The sequence below is a fragment of the Schistocerca serialis genome, chromosome 10 (genome assembly GCF_023864345.2).
Source record: "Schistocerca serialis cubense isolate TAMUIC-IGC-003099 chromosome 10, iqSchSeri2.2, whole genome shotgun sequence".
In the NCBI taxonomy this organism is placed as follows: Eukaryota; Metazoa; Arthropoda; class Insecta; order Orthoptera; family Acrididae; genus Schistocerca; species Schistocerca serialis.
Window position 1 is genome coordinate 35540499 of NC_064647.1, and position 25220 is coordinate 35565718.

At 41.3% G+C, this 25220-nt stretch overlaps 1 protein-coding gene across 3 annotated transcripts in view; it reads left to right on the top strand.

Moving 5' to 3' along the window:
- Positions 1–24068, top strand: part of LOC126424855 (persulfide dioxygenase ETHE1, mitochondrial) — a 61122-nt gene extending 37054 nt beyond the window's left edge. For 2 of the 3 annotated variants that reach the window (XM_050087666.1, XM_050087668.1), the window contains 2 exons: positions 3075–3191; positions 23287–24068. In XM_050087666.1, the coding sequence (XP_049943623.1) occupies positions 3075–3191; positions 23287–23405 (236 nt within the window). In that variant the 3' untranslated portion in view covers positions 23406–24068. The remainder of the gene's footprint in view (positions 1–3074; positions 3192–23286) is intronic. The other variant, XM_050087667.1, reaches the window with a different exon arrangement.
- The last annotated feature ends 1152 nt before the right edge of the window (positions 24069–25220 follow it).

Sequence of the window (25220 nt, forward strand, 5' to 3'; positions counted from 1 at the left end):
AATTTGTTGCCAATTCATAGCTTCACTATTCTTCACTACTTTCCTTAGAAGCTCAAGACAGTCGCACACAAACAGCCAACTGGCTTTGTCATTCCTGAGATTTCAGTTCCTGGGCACAAGGCCGTAACAATCTGCCCTTTTATTACAGTCATTTATGCCAGTGGATTTCCCCATTTGTGGGTTATATTGACACTAAAATAATTCCCAGTTCATCTCTGCTGCACATATATATTTTCTTATCGTGACACGTGTCTGCATTGCTAATAGACAGCATTTGATCTAATGATGGGCAATGGTCGCAATGTTTTGTCTCATCAATGTATTGTAAAATTCGTTCATCTCTTCCAGAGTGTCTTGTCCAAATTTAACATTTAGCCATACATATTGTCCACCTTAATGCACACTATTACCTTAGTTTTCTTTGTTTTTATATGCGTAGTTTATCCTCCAGCCAGAACATATTCTATTTCATTTGGCACCGCGCCCAGTTCCCATTCACTTTTACTGATACTGAGCGAGGTAGCACGGTTGTGAGGCACTGGATACTCATTTGGAAGGATGAACGTTCAAATCACTGCCTAGCCATACAGATTTAGGTTTTGTTTGGTTTCTCAATGATACATCCAAAATATGCCTTTTTGTGTTCACTTTTGTATGTGTGCTTGGTGCTTTTGACAAAGAATGAAGACTTGCCTGTTTTATCAAAAATGGAAGACAAGTGTCAAAGCACATTAATTCCTGTCATCGCTGATAATCTTATTTAATGTTTGACTGGCAGCCAAATGTGATCAACCTGGTTACAAAACACAGGAGTACTTAACATTCTCAAAACCACAGCATGCATCAACAATTAAAAACAGGCTGAAATCCATAGAGCATTGCATGTTTATTTTGGAAGACTACTTTGGAAGATTACTGTGAGAAAAATATGGGAGGAAACTACTGATTAGAGAAACTGATGGATCTAAAGTCTAATGAACTGAAAAAATTTGTGTGATTTCAGTTTGTTAGGATGTATATCCAATTTCCATATGTATTAGAAACTTGTGCTTTCCATTTTCTTTCTCTACAGATTATAAATGATGTTATTTTATACTACTCATTCTTTTTTTCTCCAACAGAAAACACTGCTGTGCAACAATTTCATTGTGCATTGAATGTATTAAAACACAACTGACCTTTTCCATCTCAAGGACCAGCCATATGTAATTTACTCACAAAGAAATGTTTTGTTATCAATCATGAAATTACTGTCTGTGACACTGATATGTGTAATCGATTACCAGCTAAGGAACTGTTATTACTAGAAACTGCTGTAGAACGCATAACCTTCTCTTGCCTAGAAATATGCATTACAAGTTTTCTAAGCAGAATGCCAAAATGAAGTTGGGACATTTGATTGCATGGACGCTAGATGCAACTAGTGGTTTCCATAGTGCACATGTGGACATTGCATGTGTTCAGTCAACATTGACACTCAGTCTGGATGTAATTTTAACATTTATTGTGCCAGTCATGCACCACTTATCTGCCTCGAGCATATGTTTTACAGATGATATTTTCTTCTTCTGTGGCATCTTCTTAATAGCATTCACCTAATACATGTCCTTCCCCCATCCTCTCTTGCACCACCACTGTTATTAATTTTGTTTATATCATACAACTGGGTAAGTTGTAACATTGATTGCTGATGAATTTATGCTTTGGGACAAACTGCCTGTGTGGTCTTAGCTTATTCTTTCCAGTGTAGTATTATCTGCTCAACTGTTCTGTGACTGTCATTCTCTTGGATTACTACTCCGAATCTGTGATAATTACTTATATTTCTTTTACACCACATTCTTTTATAAATAATTTTTCGCTCTAGTTATAAGTCATTCAGATATACATTTTCTTCCTCGTTACATACATCGACCACAGTAAACAACTATGTTTTGTGTGTGTGTGTGTGTGTGTGTGTGTGTGTGTGTGTGTGTATATATATATATATATATATATATATATACCTGTCCCTTTTTCCCCCCAAGGTAAGTCTTTGCACTCTCGGGATTGGAATGACTCCTTACCCTCTCCCTTAAAACCCACATCCTCTCGTCTTTCCCTCTCCTTCCCTATTTCCTGATGAAGCAACCGTGGGTTGCGAAAGCTTGAAATTTGTGTATGTGTTTGTGTGTTTTTGTCTCTATCAACGTACCAACGCTTTCGTTTGGTAAGTTACAGAATCTTTGTCTTTAGATATATTTTTCCCACGTGGAATGTTTCCCTCTATTATATTCATATGTTTATCTTTCTGTGTATAAGAGTAGTATTAATTAATCTTCCTTCTCTTATAACATAACATAATAATTCTTGGAAAGTCTGTGCTTCTTGTGGCAATCCATACCTGTTTATTCCCGTGACTGGCCTGGTATTTCCTCTCACAGAGCCACCACAATTTCTGTTCGGTGCCGAAGATGTGTATCGTCCCTTGATATAGCTCACTGTGTACAAAATAAAAAAAATATCGAGCCGAGGGGCAATATCTGTACAGTTATCCTCAACATGCTATATCAACTGAATCAAACAAAATTTGGCAAAGCTTCTAATTTTGATTATTCAATTTTTAAGGATTTTGAAGTTATTATTCTCATATTACGTAAATAACTTTTGGTTGCAAGTATCATTTGTTGGTAAGAACATGTAGCGATATCGATCTCCCCTCTGTCCTTGTATTTGTTAGCACATACCTCAAGTGTATGTGTCAATGAATGTGTTATTTATGGTATTTATTCAACCTCTGTACATCACCAAATATTTTCATATTTATTCTACCAACATCCGTTGGGAAGGAGGACATGTGATTGATTGTTTTGCGTGACAGACATTATCAAAATTGTCTTGCAGAATGTTGCTTCTATTAAATTTCAACACACACACACACACACACACACACACACACACACACACACACACACACACAGAGAGAGAGAGAGAGAGAGAGAGAGAGAGAGAGAGAGAGAGACAGCCACAGATACACACTACCTTTTTGATAAGCACTAATATACTTGTGAATACAAAATTCATTTGTATTTCAGGTCAGACTGCATCTACTGTAGGAGAAGAAAAGAAATTTAATCCCCGCTTGTCAAAAAGTGAGAAAGAGTTTGTGGAGATCATGAACAATCTGAACTTGGCATACCCAAGACAAATTGGTATGTACATACACGATTTTAGAATGGAGATACCTAAAGTCACTGAGTAAGCTGAGATTAGGAACCAGTGGACATGACCATTCGTGCTGTCCTTTTTGTGTACGTTCTATATTCTGTTAATCCTATTTGATACAGTTCCCACACCCTTGAGCAGTATTCTAGGATGGGTCACAAAAGTGTCCCCCCCCCCCCCCCCCCCTCCTTCAAAACTGTTTGTAGATGCTTTGCATTTTTCCAGTTTACCAATGAACCCCATAGTTTGCCACCTGCTTTACCTATGACAGAGCTTATGTGATTGTTCCATTGTTCCAGTTCACATCTTCACAAACTGTTGCCCAAAGGTATTTGTATGAGCTGACTGATTTCAGCTGTGATTAATTGGTATTATCATAGGATATATCATCTACATGTGTCGATGATTGCCCATCAGAGATCACACACCAAGTCCTCCCAACCACAAAATCCTCAGTCCAGTTATAAATTTTATTCAATGCCTCAGAGAAGCAAGAGCAGAGTTTTGTGCAGTCGATGTTTTTGGAATCTGTTTGAGACAGAGGAGGTCACACTGTTAGAGATACCTTATTACATTTGAGCTCAAGATATGATCTAAGCTTCTACAACAGACAGCCATAAGTGACATTGAGTGGTAATTTTTTAGATGATTTTTGCTACTTTTCTGGTAGACAGGTGTGACATCTGCCTTCTTCCAGCCACTGGGGTTGCTTTTTCTTCAAGGCATCCATAGTATGTTTGGCTGATAGAGCAGCAAACTTACCCATAAACACTGTATAGTATCCAATAGGAATTCCGTTGGGCCCTGGAGCTTTGTTCAGTACTAGCGATTTCAGCTGTTTCTCAATATCACTGGTACTAATTAAGTGCCACAGATTAATAGGCTTTATGTAGTTGAGTAAAATTTTGGAGTCTTTCCCTAGTAACATAAGAGACAAGCAAAGCAGGTCAGTACGCAGTAGCTGACTGGAATGCCAACAAGGAAGAACTGCTGACGTTGCATATTGCGGCAAAAATTATTGCTACACACTGTAAGAGCTGGATGTCCAAAGCACCGATGCAGCAGAACGACATCACACGAAGGGGAGGATGCCGCCATTGTGTTGACCACACAGAGTGGAGGCATAATTTGGATGCAAGAATAACTGATACTGACTCTGCAAAACTGCATCAGCTGCTGCTTTTGTAAGGTGAAGTACACATCCATTTAGCAGAAACTGGGGTGACCAGAGAAGCTGACCAGACAGAAAAGGTAGGCCAGGTGGTCACGGCTGCCACAAAGTGGCAAAGTAGAGGGCCATCCGGTATAAATATTACTCCTGTTCCAGTGGAAATATGACTCTGCAACTGACCAGCCTGCAGGCTGCTCCTATGTTAATTTATCTACTGCTCGTCAAGACTCTCTCTAGTCTCTGCCGGAACAGAAACTCTTGCTTGGTGGCATTGCCACTGCAAGCATCAGTGCCTCCGTTCAAGTCGAGACTGAGGGAGAGCTGTGAGCGGCGTCAACCGACAGGCCTTCGAGTGGCTTAACCGACCAGTCGAAAGAATGGTGGACATTTGTCATCACAGGTGGCATGCTGTGGGCACCACCTGCCTGCTGTTCCTGTGGGAATACTTTGATGTTGCGTGCTATACTTCTGTCGGAAGTCGCAGCGTGACTCGGCCCGACTTCACGTGCTCTGTGCAGAGCCAGTGAGTGACTGTCAGGGTGTCATGTACGATGTCAGTGAGAGCACTATGGTTAGCCACTTCCCCAAACTATTAGTGCCTGAGGTTGTTCGGACAACATTGGCCGAGTTGTGGCCAGTGACCCTCGACATTGCCGAGCACTAATCCTCATCTTCATTGCTGCAGTGACTGAGATGGTTTGGTACGTGCGAATGTGAGCATTCTGGCGTGATGAGTTCTGCCCGCTGTTGCTGCTGACAACAACGAATTAAAACAGCCGTGTACTTTGGAGCAATAAATGCTAATTTATAAATGATGTTTCATTAGCAACTTCATGGGCTAAACGACCCGTCTTGCACCTAGCCCCTGCTCGCCTGCGCCTGGGGCTGACGGTCTATCGAGATCCTGACCTCGATCACCCACTATAGGATCTGGTGCTGTGAGTGTTGCAGTAATATCTATGTATCTCATCTCTGCAGTGGTGGAAGAATTGAACTGGGATACTCCCGTGTTTGTAAACTGCTTACGTTTCATAACAAATGTCTACCTGTTGCACCAACTTTGGTGGCACTAACTCGGTAAACAACACACAATCATTTACACTGTATACACATTGGATTATTCTATGTACAGTTCGTGACTGTGTGATGAAAATGGACCATTAATCCTTTCAAAAACTTGGAGATGGGCATTTAAATGTATGGCGTTGCTGGATGTAGTACCTGGAAAGCCAAATGAGTAAACAGACGAAGGATGTTGTCCTAAGTGAAAGTGTGTGTTGAAACTAGTTAAAGTGTCTGTTGAAACTTACGAGAAACTGAATTTTCGAGAACCCATGTTCCCAAGAAAGCACTGTTAGTGTAGTAAAATTTGAGGAGATTGTGTTGAAATGTGTGGGAGAAGATCCATTATACTAATGAAATTTCACTGCACACTTTTAACTCTTTGGCTGCTGCAGACATGCTGCCTACATTTTGACCTGAGCATTGGGTCACTATAGCCTAATGTGTCTACCTGCACTAAGTAACCTGCATCTTGGCTTCTACCTTGGCCAGATTTTCCTGAACAGCCTCCCTCACACTGTGTCGATTATTTCTGCGAAACCTCCTAATACTGCTTTAAGATTTGTCATCACTTAGATGAATGTTATTGTAGGTGTAAAAATTAGTTTCTGGCATTGAAGGTTCTCTGATAAATTATAGTTGTTACAAACATGCAGTGATGTAAAGGTTGTCTCTGTGAATTTACAGTTGCTACAGTACTGCAGAGATGTGAAGATGGCTTTTCCTTCAGTTGTTTCTGATCTAGTTTTGGTAACCCCTTCCTAAAGTTACTATCACTTTCAGATTCTTTGTATTCAGAAATTTCTTGTCGAAACATGACTGATGTTACACCTTCTGGTGTAGACAACTTCGGACTGTTGCTATCAGAATTTGTGGACGAGTTATTAACAATGTCGAAATCAAATAACTCGTCTTTACTGTCACTGTTTGTATCTCCATTATCCCTTTCAAGTGCAGCCATGATGCCTTGTCATTTTCTTTGTAGAGTAGATTGTCAGAAAAATACTGTGATGGCAGTCCTGATGAACAGTAAAAGGTAAAGCAAGATTGATTGCAGAAAAATGGGAACATGACAGACAAAGCACCGAAACATATCTTAGCAGCCACTGTGAAAAGCTACTGAGATGTGGGACAAAACAGCACTCAGGTACCTGAATGGTAGAGCATCTGTGTTAGTCAAAGGTACTCAGTGTTTGGCAAGTAAGGCAGAGATAACACATCACACTTATCAGCAGCACCTGGGGACTGTGGAGCACAAGTCAGCTTGTCAACAGCAGTGGTGGAGAGTACTGATGGAACAGCTATGGGCCAATGATTTGTACATTAGAGTTATTTTCTGCCAGTGAAGTGAAGTGTTGAACTTTCTACTGTCACTATTGTTCCCAGAGAACCCCTCTGTCAACTGTGACGGTGTTTTGATCTGATACACACAGCCACATCTGGAGTGACATAATTTATACATCTCATTCACCACAGACTACAGCGCGTGCAAAATAAATTGGCACCTAAGCAGAAAGGCATTCTTGTCCTCAGCACTGGGTGAGCGCACCCATTTGATCTGAATGGGCAGTAAGTTAGTTTGCTGTTACCTGCTGTGCTGTGTGTTACGTCCATTAGTTTCAGTTGATTACTAACCGATTTTGTTATCTGATACTCTAATCAGAGACTACTGACTTTAGAATTATTGGTCACACTAGTGTAAACTTAATATGATCGTTTGCAGATCATAATTCTTGAAGCTTTCCCTGCATAATGGGTATTCTGCATGAATTTGCACTTATCTGAAGATTATTGAATGGTTGTCAGCCAAAATATTGTGGAAAAATGTCAGTATCATCTAGCTGTAAGAACAAAACCTCATAGAATCACTAGCTGTAGTTTAGAAGTTCTACTTGAAAAGTAGGCTTCAGCTGTCAAACTGCACCGTCCCTAGTGTGCAGTGGCTGCATGCGATAGAACCCCCACCACTACCGTTGTGCCCTCCCCTCCCCTACCATGCCGTCTGCACAGATATACACTCCTGGAAATGGAAAAAAGAACACATTGACACCGGTGTGTCAGACCCACCATAGTTGCTCCGGACACTGCGAGAGGGCTGTACAAGCAATGATCACACGCACGGCACAGCGGACACACCAGGAACCGCGGTGTTGGCCGTCGAATGGCGCTAGCTGCGCAGCATTTGTGCACCGCCGCCATCAGTGTCAGCCAGTTTGCCGTGGTATACGGAGCTCCATCGCAGTCTTTCACACTGGTAGCATGCCGCGACAGCGTGGACGTGAACCGTATGTGCAGTTGACGGACTTTGAGCGAGGGCGTATAGTGGGCATGCGGGAGGCCGGGTGGACGTACCGCCGAATTGCTCAACACGTGGGGCGTGAGGTCTCCACAGTACATCGGTGTTGTCGCCAGTGGTCGGCGGAAGATGCACGTGCCCGTCGACCTGGGACCGGACCGCAGCGACGCACGGATGCACGCCAAGACCGTAGGATCCTACGCAGTGCCGTAGGGGACCGCACCGCCACTTCCCAGCAAATTAGGGACACTGTTGCTCCTGGGGTATCGGCGAGGACCATTCGCAACCGTCTCCATGAAGCTGGGCTACGATCCCGCGCACCGTTAGGCCGTCTTCCGCTCACGCCCCAACATCGTGCAGCCCGCCTCCAGTGGTGTCGCGACAGGCGTGAATGGAGGGATGAATGGAGACGTGTCGTCTTCAGCGATGAGAGTCGCTTCTGCGTTGGTGCCAATGATGGTCGTATGCGTGTTTGGCGCCGTGCAGGTGAGCGCCACAAACAGGACTGCATACGACCGAGGCACACAGGGCCAACACCCGCCATCATGGTGTGGGGATCGATCTCCTACACTGGCCGTACACCACTGGTGATCGTCGAGGGGACACTGAATAGTGCACGGTACATCCAAACCATCATCAAACCCATCGTTCTACCATTCCTAGACCGGCAAGGGAACTTGCTGTTCCAACAGGACAATGCACGTCCGCATGTATCCCGTGCCACCCAACGTGCTCTAGAAGGTGTAAGTCAACTACACTGGCCAGCAAGATCTCCGGATCTGTCCCCCATTGATCATGTTTGGGAGTGGATGAAGCGTCGTCTCACGCGGTCTGCACGTCCAGCACGAACGCTGGTCCAACTGAGGTGCCAGGTGGAAATGGCATGGCAAGCCGTTCCACAGGACTACATCCAGCATCTCTACGATCGTCTCCATGGGAGAATAGCAGCCTGCATTGCTGCGAAAGGTGGATATACACTGTACTAGTGCCGACATTGTGCATGCTCTGTTGCCTGTGTCTATGTGCCTGTGGGTCTGTCAGTGTGATCATGTGATGTATCTGCCCCCAGGAATGTGTCAATAAAGTTTCCCCTTCCTGGGACAATGAATTCACGGTGTTCTTATTTCAATTTCCAGGAGTGTAGATTAAGTTATGTTGTGTGCACCCTACTGGCAATGGTTCTCTTCTGACTTGAGTGTTAAGGTTGTACAAGAATACACCCATATGTGCTGCCACCACGTATAAGTGGTACACATTACCCGTTGTTCGTTTAAGATATGCTGTCACAGTTGTAGGAGGCTGCAGTTCTTGTTGTCTGTGATAGTGTGTGATTTCAAAATGAAGATTCACCATTGCAGTTTTGTTTTGACATCTGAGCAAAAGGTACCCTTGTTTTCACTCTGATAGAGTAGCTCCTGTCAGATGGCCCTTGCAAATGTCATGTCTCGCTCAGCAAATTTTACTTTGAGGTTACAAGAAGTCATTGGTGTATGTATCCTGAGTAGAAACTGAAGAGATTGTATTCAGTAGGTCCCTATCTGCCTGCCTCATTGTACAACAGACAGTACAGACATTTGAGAGAGTGCACTGTTGTAATGCTTGAACTGGTACCTATGCTCTGAGTTTACATTTATTGTATAATGTGTAAGCTATTTATGTCAGTAACAAAAATCAATTTTTATTTAAATTTGTTCCATATCTCAGAGTACTTAGTTCAGGGTCATTAGTCACTTAGCTTCAGTAGACTGAAAGATGGCAGGTAGTGTAGCAGAGTTACTGAAGTTGCTAATTTTTTTTCTAAATTTCTGAATAATTATGACAACAGAACAGCAGTTCCTGCAGCATCAGGAATCTCTTATAATTGATCTACAATTGGAGGATCATATGCTAGAATGGTCAAACAACAAAATGTATGTTTCGAGATATTCAGGTCTAAAGTTCATCTACAAAATCAGTTGAGGTATTGAGGATAATAACTGATGTTCAGCAGATTCCTAGAATATATTCAGTGTCATTTATTTGCTTTTCACACAAGTCACACTCATTACAGGTCTGGAAAATTATAGCCTTTACAATTAAGTGTAATGAAAATTGAACATTAACAATATCTCAACATAGATGTTACTCATACAACAGCTATTTTTCATTTGACCAAGAACAGTGTTTGTGTACTATTAAGAGACAATGTCTTCGAATAGAATTTTGAGGATACTTAGTAATCTACTGACATTTCATGATCATTAGAGTCTCGAACACTCGAACATAATGAACAGGGGGAACGAAGCACAGCATTGGCTCTAGGGTATTCTTCTTTACATTCATAAGTGGTTTTTCTGTGGGGAATTTAGGTCCTTAAGTTGAATTACATTTGACTTACATTTGCTGATTGTGATGTATTTTGTGTTCATCTAAGCTACAGTTTTTCCAGCAACTTCTTCCAGTTTCTTTAACTGGTGTTAAACTCCACCACATGAAACTATTGGTTTTTAATGTTGCATGTTTTGATTATTTTCTGAGTTTCTTGTGTAGATGACTGTGACTTTTAATTTTAAAAAATCTTTCACAATTCTTGTATGCTAAAGTGCACCAACTACGTTCCTGATGTATGTGATGTTCTCAATGTTTATCAGCTGTAACAATCACTTATGAAGGAATCCGTATGCATGGGTGTGTGCTTTCCACTGTACAGTTCTCACTTGACTCCCTAGATAGTACAAGAGGACACCTTCATGCTGTTAGCTGATTCAATTGCATGCTGCATGTTCAAACTGTGACCTTAACCTCATACAACTGTAAGTAACTAGAGAACATTTTACACCTTTTTTACCCAAGTTTGTATTGTTTTAAGTGTAAAACGTACCTTTGCTTACTGATTGATCGTAAGATGGCATGTAGTAATCATTAGAATCACACTAGATATCAACATCACTCTCATTTGTCTCGTAACCTTAAATCTAGAATTTTGTCCCATATCTAGTCAATGTATTCAGTTCACTTTCACACCAGAAATGTGTCAGTTTGAAATACGTCAGAAATGCAAACGTGATAAATGTTCCTCATTGTGTAACCATAGTCTTCGATCAGTTTACCACATCAGTATTTACGATATTCAACATCAGCTGCCATGGAAAACTCAAAATGTCAAAATCTGTAGTTGGTTCATTCTGACATAAGACCCTGCAGTTAATTCTTTGTTAAACTAACCAATGTGACTCAATGACTGGGGTTACAGGGTGATCTGAAATGTATTTGTTGACCAGTAAATGTATGCCAGCTTTGTCCAGGCAATAAGTTTCAACTTGAAATAACTGGTTATAAATCTCAGTAATGGTAATTATATTGGGTGGCTATAATTAAACTAACAGTGTTCTAAATGCTGCTGTGTAGGCTGTGTACATCACAGGACAGTGAAACATTGTAGGTTTGTTTATTAATCGGTGCACTCAAGTAGTATGCAGAGAACAATAATAGTTCCACTTTCCGCCACCAGATGAATATATGGCACTGTAAGCAGTCAGAATATGAAATGTCCCATTTTGACGTCAGTATACTGATTGTCTGCATGAATTCCGCGGACAGAAACTGCTGCGAAGGGGCGCCATGCCAATAAACGGGCTACAAAATATTATCAAGAAATTTGAAGAAACAAGTGAACTAGGTGGTACAGAACAGAGAAGGTGGCGGCCCATGGCACTTGTTGATGAAATTGCTGTAGCTATGGCCAGCTTTACAGCAGATGCCTCAAATTCTGCAGCCAGTGCTCGAGGTGCATCAAAGGAATTCTCTCTTCCCCGGTCAACAATTCAAAAGATGTTGTGCATTTTACACCGGTATCTCTAAAAGATTCAGAATGTCCACTAAAAGAAGCCCCAACACAGGCTACAACACCATGACTTTGCTCTTCATTTTTTGGCACACGCAAAAGTGGATGACATGTGGTCGGGGAATATTTTTTGGAAGGACAAGGCACATTTTACTCTATGGGGTCATGAATGCACAGAACTGTCACAGATGAGGTTCTACTCCACCACATTTTTGCAGGAACATCTACTGCAGTCAGCTTATGTGGCTGTGTGGTGTGGTTTCACAAGTTCCTTCGTACTCTATCTGTTTTTCTCTGAGAAGATGACACCTTGTGGGTCTGTTAGGTATGCAGTGACATCTGCGTGTTATAATGACTTCCTTGTGCAACACGTGATTCCAGCTTTGCAAGACTGTAGAAGTCCACACTATTATTTTCATACAAGATGGGACACCACCAGATGTCACCTGCCACATGAAATATTTGGTCAGGGAACCTTCATTTATCTCTGCATCATTTCCATATGTGTGGCCTTCCAGATACCCTGACCTAAATCCATGTGACTTCTGGTTGTGGGGAAAACTGAGAGATCGTGTCTATCAAGGGTATACCTGGACTCTTCTTGATCTGAAGGATTGCATATGATAACATATTGTTCTGATTACTCCAGATATGCTGCAAACAACTGTCGACCATGCCATGTTATGGATGCAGAATACTGTTATGTCGGGAGACCGTATTGCACACATGTTATGACTTGTGAGCCTATCCTAATAAACGTGCCATGTGTTCGATCATTCCCCCACTTTTTCTGCACTCACACCACATACTGACTGCTTACAGTGCCATATTTTCATCTGATGGCAGAAAGTGGGACTGTTATTTCTTCAGGAACTCCATGAATGCTCTGATTGATGCACATATCTGTTTTGTTTCAGCACTCTGCAATGTATGCAGTCTGTACTGCACCACTCAGAACACCAGTTTAGTTATAACCACCTGTTCCTATCAGAATATTTATCTTTAGTTTTGATATCAACTTAACAGACAACATTTGATTGCATTATATTCAATCAGTGTGCATATTTTCAGTATTACTGAAAAATCCTGAATCTCATTCCTTTAGTTGCTCTGTATTTAATATTCAAAGTCTTGTTTATGAAATTTAATTTCAGCTGCTATTTTATTTACGATAGTCGACTGAAAAGTAATGCCTCCACCTTCGTAACTCTTCAAGAGTTGGCAGCATTGGTATGCGGCAGGTACTGTCTTGTTCTGTAGCTTCTTCTCTACAGCTCCAGTTGGTGGGAAGCCTTAGCATTGAACAGTTGTGTTGCTGCAGTGTAAAGTATGGAACCCTGCTCAGACAGTCGGTCAGTGCTATATAAGCAATGTGCAGTCATTGAATTCTTGACAGCAGAAGGTGTCACCCGTAAGGTGATTCATCAGAGAATGTAAGTAGTTTATGGTGATTGTGTTGATGTGAGTACTGTGCGTCATTGGGCGACTAAGTTTAAAGATGTTGAGGCAGGAACATCAGACCTGCATGACAAATGAAGAGTTGGAAGTCCCGTGACAGCAACCACCAAATTTCACAAGCAGAATGTTGACAGATTGATTCAGGATGATCATCGTATCACTCAGAGAGAAATTGCAAGCACAATTGGCAAAATCAAAAAAGGGAAATGTTTTCCTGGAGCATGACAATGCCAAACCACACACTTCACATGCCACCACAGCAGAACTTTAGAGACTGAATCTCACTACCGTACGGCATCCTCCATACAGTCCAGATTTAGCACCATCTGACTTCCATCTGTTCCCGATACTGAAAGACGATCTGTGGGGACATCATTATGCTTCTGATGAAGAAGTTGAGAGAACTGTGAGATTTTGGTTGTGGAAACAGTGTGTCGACTTCTTCCATGACGGCTTCAGAAAACTTGTTAATAATTGGCAGAAATGTATCCAGTTGCCTGGTGAATATGTGGAAAAGTGAATATTGGTAATTAAAGATCACATTCCAAGGATTATTTCTGTGTTTGATTTATTAAAATATTCCCACCCAAACCCAATTAACGAAGATGAAGGCATTACTTTTCAGTCAACCCTCGTATGTTGTAAATGGAGTACTCCTCTATTGTAGTGACTGTAGTATGTTCAAGCTCGTATTCAGTATCCAATATCATTTCTGGGTGTAAGAAAATAATGTCAGATAGTATAACTGGTGCAGTTACTCAGTCTGCTGCATCTGAATACAGTGTGTTACACAAATAAATAGACAAGAGCTAAGGAGCAATAGTGCTGACTGTCCTGAAGGGTAAATATATAATCATATGAAACAGTGGAAGGCCCTGGTAGAAATATCAACAATTATGGAAAGGAAAAATTGCTACTCACTGTAAAGATGGCACATTGAGTTGCAGACAGACACAATGAAAAGACTTTTATACACTGAGCTTTTTTTCCAAAGTCATTGTGGGTAAGGTGTGCCTGCTTTTTTGTGTGTGTGTGTGTGTGTGTGTGTGTGTGTGTGTGTGTGTGTTGTGTTTCCTTTCTTTTCTGAAGAAGGCTCGGCCAAAAGCTTAACAAGTCTTTTGTTGTGCCTGTTTGCAACTCGGCGTGTCATCTTTTAGAGTGTGTAGTAACCTTTCTTTTCATAATTGTTGGTAAAAGCATATTATCCATTTTCAGTGGCATTCGATATCTAGCTGTATGACAACAGTGTATGTTTCTTGTTGTATCTACAGATTGTTACTTGTTGCGTTTTGTTGTTGTTTCCCTTTTCAACTTGCATTCAAAAACAGCTTGTTTAGACAGATTTTATATTATTGATGAGAGTTAGCAGTTACATTCTTTAGGATGCACACAACATTTAAAATGCTTGGAAACAATTATTTCCTTGTTACAATTTCGGAAAATAGACATCAGTTTTTAGCAAACTTGGCAAACAATAATCTAGTCAGTAGGGTTGACCTTTGTAACAAAGCTACTAATGATCCGGTGCCAAGGGTAGGTCTCATTTAGTTTGTTACACTTGTAAGAATGTGCAAGTGCTTCCTCATGTGCAAGTTGTAAGGCTAGTAACAGTTCAACGTATCTTTTTCATTAAGGAATATGACTTAAAAGTGCTCCTTGGTTAGTAGCCTGCAGTATTACACATATTTCCAATATGATACATCTCTTCCCAAGTTCCCATGTTGGAAATATTCTTTTTAATGTAGTGATTCCAGATATGTATACTTCTTTCAGAGGTGTTCATCAGTGGCAATAAAGGTTGAAAAATAACACTCCTAATTTCAAAATTCAATCACCGATGTAAGCCAATACTCATTTATTGTCACAGCAGCACAAGGTCATTTACATTTAACACATTCTCTAGTATACTACCTCATACAAAGACAGCACAACTCACATCCCCTCAGGAGCTCAGTATTTGTTGGCTGAGTACGGGCTTGGTGACTCCAGGGTTCCTGAGCTGGTGACGGGTAAGCACTGCCAGCCCTGTGTCATGGTAAGCTGTAGGCATACTTCAGCGACCACCGTGCGCTGCGGCGGTGGAATGTTGTGTGTCTCGGACAATCGAGGTCATGGCGTCACCACCTGGACTGTAAGGTACACACCTCTATAAAAAAAAAAAACCTCAACCTCAAGGTGTGCTACGTGCTGCTGAGATGAATGGCTGTTGAGATAAAACAGTATCTAGTGGGCAACCTCTGGGGCACCTGCCACCCCCAACTTGTATAAGGTTTGCTTAGGCATGCAGGGCTGTGCCTGGGTCAACGGTTGTTTCCCTAGAATCTCAAGGGATCTCTGTGGAACAGTCTTGTCAAACTAATACTCCTGACGGAATGGGTGTATTGTCACATAGTACCTACACCCAATCCTCAAAGAGAGCTCGGTTTGTCAGTCTTCCCAAAAAGAAATCTCAGAATCATAGTAACAGGACATTAGTGTGCCATAACCCTTTCATTGCAATCAAGTGAACAGGGGAACCTTTGACAAGATCTCCCCTTTCTATATTCACAAGTGATTGGAAGGTATTGCTGGGTCTCAAAAAAAGTGTCAAATGACTTCGTAATGGAACACTTCTAGTTGAAACTGCTAATTCAAACCAAATATCTAAGCTTCTGGGATATAAGGCCATAGGTGACTACCCAGTCGAGGCTGAGTTGCATAACGCCTTTAACTTTAGTAAGGTATTGGTTACCTGCGCAGATATAGCAGAGGTGACCCCACGAAGTTACGTAAAGAATGGAAAAATATGGGTGTCGCGGAACTGCAGAATTATATTAGGAGAGGCGATGGCAAATCGACAACATTTATTCTAACTTTAAGTACTCCAGAATTGCCTGAACACATTCTTGCAGGCTATATCCAGCTTAAGGTTCACCCATTTGTTCCTTACCAAATGTCAATGATTTGGTCATAACCACCTGGGATGTAATGGGAAGGCTGTGTGTGGCAGTTGTGGAGACTCAGCTCACGAATCAGGCAATTCTTGTACACTTCCTCCAAAATGTATTAACTGCTCCAGGGATCACCCAGTATGGAGCAGAAAATGTGAGGTTTACAATGAGGAAAGGGAAATTCAGGAGTAAAGAGACACACGCTCTGTGGTGAAGCTAAAAAAGCTTTAAAAGCTATGCAATCACCGGTTTTCACTTCTTCTTTTGCATCAGCCCTTAAGACACCAATCGCTAAATGTGATGCCTCCACACAAACTTAGACCATAGATTCAATTACAAGCACATGCACTTGTCTATGTACCTGTGGGGGAAATACTCCACTTTAAACCAAAAGTCATTCGGAAGCCATTGGCAATAGGCTTGCCACCTAAGCCACATTCCACTACCCGGGCAACCACCTCCTCCCACCAGTAAAGAAAAAAGTCTGTCAAAAAAGTAGTTCTAAGCCCAAGAAATTGGTAGTTAAACCTTTGGACCAGCGAGTGCTCTTCCTTTCTGATGGGAACTATGCTCTTGAGGATAAGGACTTCCAATCGGAGGAACCGGAGAGCGAGAAACTGGCTAATGTTCCCCCTGACCTTCCAGCCTCTGAGGGAGAATGACAAGAACAACCAGTGCTAACCTGGCTTCCACAGAGACTTCTGTGTTGCAGTGAAATTTGAATGGATATTGCTCCCATTTGGAAGCATTGCAGCTACTGGTCCAGGAGAAACCGTTCTGCAAAAGCTTACAAGAAACACATGTTAAAGTTACCGACACACCTGCATTAAGGGGCTACCTCGCATACAGGAAGGACGATTCTGCTGGAGACAGGGCTAAAGGTGGAGTGGCTGTTTTTATAGGTGACAGATGCCACTCCTCTCCATGTCCCTCTTACCACTACCATGCATGCAATTGCTGTGAAAGTTCACACACTCTTTAACATCACAGTGTGTTCTTTGTACCTTCCCCCTAATGATGCTTTGAATGCAGACGCACTGGCAGAACTCTTCTAGGCACTCCCATGCCCATTCCTTCTTGTGGGGGACTTCAGTGCACACAATGTGCTGTGGGGCTCGGCTACCACTTGCTCCACGGGTCGGATGATCGAGCGACTTGTCCATTCTGAGAGTATCTGCCTTCTGAATGCAGGTCAGATGACACACTTTTCTAGAAATTCTGGGTAACTTTTCAGCCATTGACCTTTGTTTTTGTTCCCCAGACATTGCAGACTCAGTTCATTGGGAAGTGGATGCAGATTTACATTCTAGTGACCACTTCCCAGTGTGGATCCGTCAGTCAGCTAGGACAGTTGCCGACGGGAGACCACACAGTGAATGATACAAAGGGCAAATTTCCTACAGTACAGTTGACAGGCTAGTTTTGAACAAAATGGTTGTGCACAGGATGTGATGGCCCATATCATTTGAGAGATCCAACGAGCTATCCCAGAGTCCATCCTCGGGTCTAGTAACCACCTTAGATGACGGCCTGTACCTTGCTGGAATAACAACTGTCGATTGGCAATCAGGGCCAGTCAAACAGCTCTGCAGGACTTCAAACACTATCCAGCTACTGACAATCTTCATGCCTTCAGATCTGTGAGAGCACATGCGAGGCGAGTGACAAAAGAACGGAAGAGGGCTTCCATTGTTCGGTCCACTTCCACTGTGCAAGTTTGGGAATCAATAAGACGGATTTCAGTCAAGATTAGTACGCATCCCCTTATGGCCTTGTCAAGTAATGGAGTCTTGGTGTACATGTCAGAAGATATGGCGCAGGTTTTAGCTGCACACTTCTTTACTGTTACTACGTCATCCAGACAAGCTCCTGCTTTTCAGGTGTTCCGTAGGACTGCAGAGATAAAGCGGCTCAATTTCTTCTCGCATAACGTGGAAGTCTACAACCTTCCATGCTCCATGTGGGAATGGGAATCAACTTTCTTTGCAACCAGAGACACTGCTCCAGGACCTGATGAGATCCATTATGCCATGCTTCGTCACCTGTGCCCTGAAGCTCTTGTTTCAGTCGGATCTGGTTTGATGGACTGTACCCCACGACTTGGAAGGAGGCAATATTGATTCCATTCTGGAAGCCAAGCAAGGATTGTAGTGTCCCTCACAGTTACTGGAGTGTCGCCCATACCAGTTGTATGGGTAAGACTCTTGAACGCATGGTCAACCGCCACCTCGTCTGGCTGCTCGTATCCCGTGGTCACCTGACGCTCTCACAGTACGGTTTCAGGTGGTACTGTTCCACCCTTTGACAACTTAATGCTACTGGAGACAATGATATGGGAGTCTTTCTTACACTGAAACCATTTGGTACTAACACCAAAAGAGCTACCCTTCTCTGAACTTTTTCAGTGTTTTCATAGAGCCTATCTGGTACGGATCCCATACCGAGCAGCAATACTCCAGAAGAGAATAGACAACTGTTGTGAAGGCAATCTTTTTAGTAGACCTTCTGCATCTTCTAAGTGTCTTGCCAAAAAATATATAGTCTTTGGTCTGGCTTCCCCACAACATTTTGTATATGATCACTCCAATTTCAGTTGGTTTAATTGTAACACCTATGTATTTAGTTGAACTGACAGATTTGGTACGATTTATCATATAACCAAAATTTAATGAATTCCTTTTAGTATTCATATGGATAGCTTCACACTTTTCATTATTTAGAGTCAGTTATCACTTTTCATGCCACACAGACATCTGGAGGCACATAGTTCAGTGAGACAAATCAAGTGTGCTGATGGCCCAATGTGACATTTAACCCAGTATGTGCAGGGTGTTGTTTAGGTTGTAAGAGATGATGACTTGGGCTCACTTGTACAGGATGCTGTGACCACAAACCTGGACGAAACTTCCTCGCAGATTAAAAATGTGTACTGGACTTGTACTCAAAAAAGAGCACCTTCAATTTCACAGTCAAGTACTTTACTGACTGAACTATCCGAGCATGACCACGAACGGCCCTCACAGCTTTACTTCTGTCAGTACCTCATCTCGTACCTTCCAGAGTTCACAGAAGTGCTCCCGTGAAACTTTCGGGAGTAATGCTCTCAGAAGAAAGGATATTGGAGCCTGGCGGGCTATTTCCAGAAACAATTTTCACACTAAAGTAGAGTTCATTGTTTTTCTTGGTCAAGCGCTTTACCAACTGAGCCAGACAACCATGACTCGTCGCATGTAGTCCCAATTTGACAAGCACTCGAGCACACTCCTGTAACTTGACTGGTAGTTTAGCATCGCTTACCTGGATCTCTAAATGTGCCAAATTTAAAAGAAATCTGAGTGGGTCAGGTTGAGTGATGCATTGAAGTGACGTGGAATTACCCACAGATAACTTCTGGGACTATTTGGAACAGTGAGTGAAATGCAGCAATCAAAATCTCAGGAATTTGGTAGTTCTGTGGGACCTAATCATCATTAAATGGCTTTAGCTGGATACGGCAAACCTGAAGAAACTTGTGGGCTCTCTTCATCACTGAATTGAGGCCATTATCAAGGCTAGAGGTGGTGCATTACACAGTATTAGCAAGTTGGCTCCTGGGGGCTGACTAATTTTCTTGTCCATCAATCATATAAATGCACCGCAATTGCTAAATATGAATAGGAATTGGATATATGTCCTAATTTCCTCCCCCTATCTTTGCCCATCTCCTCCTACCACCCATATCTATCCTCCTCCTCCTCCTCCTCCTCCTCCTCCAATCCCTCCCTCTCTGTCCCTCTCCTCTTCACCCCCCCCCCACTTCATCATCTGTCCATATACTCTTACTCCCCCCCCTCCCCCCCCCCCCCCCCCCCGCCCACCCGTGACCATGAGTCTTGTTTATTGTTTATTATTATTGCCGATGAAGCCTCAACTGGATAAATCAGATGGGATCATTGGTTATGAGATACGAGAGACTTCTCCTGCTGCCCAATCTGTGAGGATAGTACTTTCAATGACAATATTTTGAATACTTTTAATCTGCAAGTGGGTACAAGCACAAAGTTTAAGATGGTTCAGATTCCATAGTAGTATTCTAACCATAAGCCAATAAGCCATAAATATATCTTTCTTGCTTTCTGTTAAAACTGACTGTGAGGAAGAAAACAAAACAGAACATAGCTGTGTATACAATTTTTATTTAAAATTACATATGAGGCATTCTGGCCTTAGCTGCCGGAGTTGACAGTCATGTGCATGTGAGCTGTGCTTGCTTGTGTGAATCAGTGGTGCATGCTTCTCCTTTTATGAGAAGGCTGAGGCTGATTTGGTTGAGGGGAACAAACAGTGAGGTCACAGGTCCCATTGGGTTTGGGAAGGATGGGGAAGGAATTTGCCCATGCCCTGTCAAAGGCACCATCCCGGCATTTGCCTGAAGCGATTTAGGGAAATCACAGAAAATCTAAATCAGGATGGTCGAATGCAGGTTTGAAACATTAACCTCCCGAATGACGAAGGCTAAGGCTGAAAGCTTATATGTAAGTGTTTTTTAATTGTGCCTGTCTGCAACTTAGCTTATCTTTATGGTGAGTAGCAATCTATCTTTTCTTGCATTGTTGAAATAAAGAGAGAGAATATATACAGAAGAAACAATTTGTCTAATGCTTTAAATGGCCTACTATTGTAATTAAAACAGACTGCAAGAAAGAAAATAAAACCACACATTTTCACAGCACAACACAGTTCCATTGCCATCAATTTTAACAGAAAACCTGTACAAAGTTGTTTAAAAAAATACAGCCTATGTCTGTGTAAAAAGTTTGTTAAAGCCTCATGTAAAAATCTGTAAGCTGATCAAAAACTTTTTGTATTTTTGGTAACAATGAGTTCAATGTTTCTAAGATGCAGTTATCTGAAACTCAAAGTCATTTCTTTGTTGGCCATTTGAAGTGTTCATCAGAGTCTGTTGCTGGACTACTTAAAAGATATTCTTTTGGCAACAAGGGCTAGAATGTACTCTGTTAAAGTCATAGTTCAGAAAATATGCTGATAATAAGATCTGCAAATACAGACTCTCTCTCTTGTGGAGTTGCTAGTCTCCGAATGGGCCGGGCATCTCCACAAGTGGCCGGTAGAGGAATACTCACCAGATATGGTGGGCATCCAGGAAATGAAATATGTGGGGTGGATCAAAACTAGTGGCTGCTGCCTGGTAGCAAAATACTAGGTTATCAAAGGCTAAAGGAAGAAACCCTTGAGAATAAATTAGCTGCTCCCCCAGGTTGGGGGTTGTGCAGTGAGCCAGCTCCTCACTCTCATGAAAAAATTAAAATGCTAGAAAACCGAATAATATTCCTCAGAAAAACTCTTGGGCAATGAACTGGTGAAGAAAAAAGGAAAGTGACATTTGGATGCTAGAACATGCAAGGTATCTACACAAAACTAAATATACTACCAACAGAACTTGACAGGTTCAAAATGGATGACAACATACTCTCGAAGACCAAGAGGAAAGGCAAAGGAGAACAACAACTTTGTAATTATGTACATATTTGGAGTGGGTGTCTTAAGTGATAAGAGCCAAAGCAGGAGTCTCCATTATGATAATGAAATCATGAAAAAACAGAATCACAAATTGGAAGTTTACTAATGACTGTATTATTTTGGTGGAAATGACACTATTTGCCAAGGAAGTTGTAATTATTGGAGAAAGTTACTTTCTGGACAGTCCTTACGGAGACTATAGAAAAAAATACGAAGAAGGAAGAAAGTGATTATCATGCAGGATATGAATGGAAGCGTAGGAATTATAGAATTGTGTACGATAGTGGGAAAACATGGAGGGACAGAATATAAAACATTGGAGTATGATTGGAATTTGTGAACCTTGTTATCTGAAAATTATCAACACATTTTTTACACACAAGGATATTCATAAATATTCTTAGCGACATAATACTAGAGAACTCCGTTCTATAATAGATTATATTATCATTAGACAGACAAATAGTTTCAAGACAGCAGATGTTAGATCTTACAGAGAAACCACTAAGGATCAGAACATTACCTAGTGAAAATGACAAGATTTTGGCCATGGAAGAATAAAAAGAATGATACTAACAACACTAAAACAGGTTGTGCTGAGAAAGCTCGAAATCTACACTTCAATGCTGAAAGCGTATGCGATGAAAGCATAAACATTCCTTGCTGCCAGACTGGAAAGGACATAGGAAGAATCATTTGAAGAAAGTACAGAAGAAATATATGAATACTTAAAAACTAATATTATAAATATAGCAACAGAGGTGCTGGGCACAAGAGAAAACAACCACAGCTGTACAGCAGACTGTCAGTCGGATGAGTACACGAGTTGGGGTGGCAATGATTAAAACAAAGATGTTTTTCATTACAGTGAGATATTTTCACAAGATTTTGATAATGTACTTTCTTTTCTGAACGTAAAAATGTTTTGTTGATGGCAACCTACATTGGGAAAAATGATTAGCATAATAAAATAAGAGAAATTACAGCTCACACAGAAATATTAAGTGTTCGTCTTCTCCTCCCATCCCCTGCACTATTTGGGAGTGGAATGATAGTCTAAAAGTGGTTCAATGAACCCTCTGCCAGGCATTTAAATGTGAATTGCAGAGAACACTTGTAGATATAGAGCTAGCCAGCTACCATCCAATTTTTCTGTTGTTCTGCCCAGTGAAGACGTGCAACTTTGTGCCTTTGTGATCGACGTCCTTTTACAAGATACCTATCACCAAATGTCCACTTCGTGCAGTTTCCCTCACAGTGTTCGCGCAGAAACTGGTTGAAAGAGGCCTGCATTCACCAACTGTAGCAATCCCTGTCAGATTTGAAATTGGTTGTAATTGAAGTGATGTGATATGTGCCTTCAGTCCCTGTCTGTTAGGATTTTTTGAAAATCCCTCTTACGCCATGTTTGTATGTGGAACATCATGTGTTGATACTCCAACAATCTAGGCAGTTTGATTCATGTGGTCACTAGCAAGTCATTATGTCACACCTCCACATCGAGCCATCTGTCGGGCTGCGCTCATTGCACGCAACTGACCAGTACATACACGCCACACCACTGTCATGACTTACCTCAGTGTTGGAGGATCACGTGATCATGTGTTACCAGTTCTACCCCTTATACAGTGTTCTAAAACAACTAGTGTGTTTAAGGGGATGACTAACATTTTGTCTGCTGAGCTTATTCTTTGGAGAGAATAAATATGTGAAGAATGTGATGTTCATTTTGTTTGTGATTTTTGTGGTTCAGGAAAGCAGAAGATTGTTATTCAGGTGCTTTTCATTATAAACACATGCCTCATACCTGACATTCTTTCAGATCGGGCTGTGCCGGCAAATCGTGTGTGTGGCCTTCACGATCTGCCACCTCTTCCTGGTGATAAGAAGAAGCCTGTTAAAAGAGACGACACTCCACAGGAGGCACCTCCTGTGCTATAACCTGCATGAAAATTTTCAATATGTAACCAGACATACAAAACTGTACAGTTTCATTTAGGTATATTAGAAATAAAAGCATGAAAATTGGTTCAAGTTTATTTTTATTGAAGTAACTAAATTTTAATAATCTAGACAATTGTCATTTTTAAAAAGAATGGTGGCTAGCATCAAACTTCCACAGAGTACACATTGTTTACATGAAAAGTAAAAGCTATGTACTTTGTGTGCTCTGTTATGCTGTAGCTTTTTCTGTGATTCAGTAATGGTGCTATTCAGACTGTAGAATACCTAGTCTTAGGTGAAGGGTTTCCTTATACTGGCTCCAGCCGGCAATGCTTGAAAATGTACTTAGCATACTTAATTTCCATTCCAAAGTATCACCTGTACATGATAAAATAAGTGGTACAAAAACAAGTACAGTTATAAACTTTTGTGAGGCTGATTTATTTCTAGCAAGTGACTATCATGATGATTATATTGCTGGTGGTATATTTTATAAAGTACATGTAAATTACTGTTTTACAAAAATGGTATATTTTTATAAAGTAAACAAGTACAAGTTTTACAGATTAGACTGAATAGTGGTATGCTTTATATTGTTGTAATGAAATACTGTTTTTATGAATGTTAACAATAAAATTTACAATGTATTGAAGACAGACATTTTTTGTGTACATTCACAGCATCCTTACCATCTCATTCTCAGACTGATTGGTTGTCAACATGGATCCTCTTCCAACATGTCAGGGATCATTCATAACATGGTGACTGTCCCAGAAAAATAATTAATAATGTTAGGCATGCAATTAACACATAATTGATGGGCTGGATTGTCAAGGAAAATTTCTCTTATATTCAATGATATGCACGTACTGCAGTTGCCGAAGGAGAATTAAAAGATGCATTTTGTTCAGAGCTAAATGGAGTCCTGAGACAAAGTAATTGTGGAAACATGAAAATTTTAATTAGAGACATGAATGTAAAAGTTTGTGCATAAAGGGGAGGGCTTGAACACATCATGGGTGTACACAGCACTGGAAGTAGAAGTGAAAATGGTGAACTGCTGATATGCGCACTGAGCAGGCTTTAGTCATTGGAGGCACACTGTTTCCACATCACATATACCATAAAATAATGTGGATCTTGCCAGATCAGATTACTGAAAATCGGATAAAACAGTCATTAGCTACAAGTTTTGACACTCTTTGTTAAATGTCAAAAATAAGAGAAGAGCAAACATTGGAAGTGACCGTTACCTTGTTTTAGGTGAGTTCATGTTGGAGATAGTTGCAAGTGGAATAGATCTGCAAGGTTACAAGACCAAATATAAAAGAAAGATTTGACCTTGAACTGCAAAACACATTCCAGATCCTCCCTGACAAAACCTTTATGCAGGAAAGAATTGAAACAAGCTGGAAGCCAGCTATCTAGATGCTGGGAAGAACATATTAGGATTTAAGGTACATCAAGGAAGAATAGATCTCTGATGACATGAAATGAAATTAACCGCAGGAAAGAACTAACACAAAAGGTAAACATTTGTAAGACAAGAGCACAGAAGATCGAAGTGTATAAACACTACATGGAAGCAAACAAAAGAGTGAAATGGAGGTAAGTTGAGATAAAAAGAAATGGATAGATGAGCAGGCACAGTTAGCCGAAGAGGCGACAAGACAGGGAAATATAAAGGTGTACAATATCACTAAACGACTCTCAATGGAGAACTTTAGATATGACAGTTAAGAGCAAGGGTGGGGTGGGGTGGTGATCACAAACCAACAGACACAGCTACAGAAATGGGAGGAGAATTTTAAA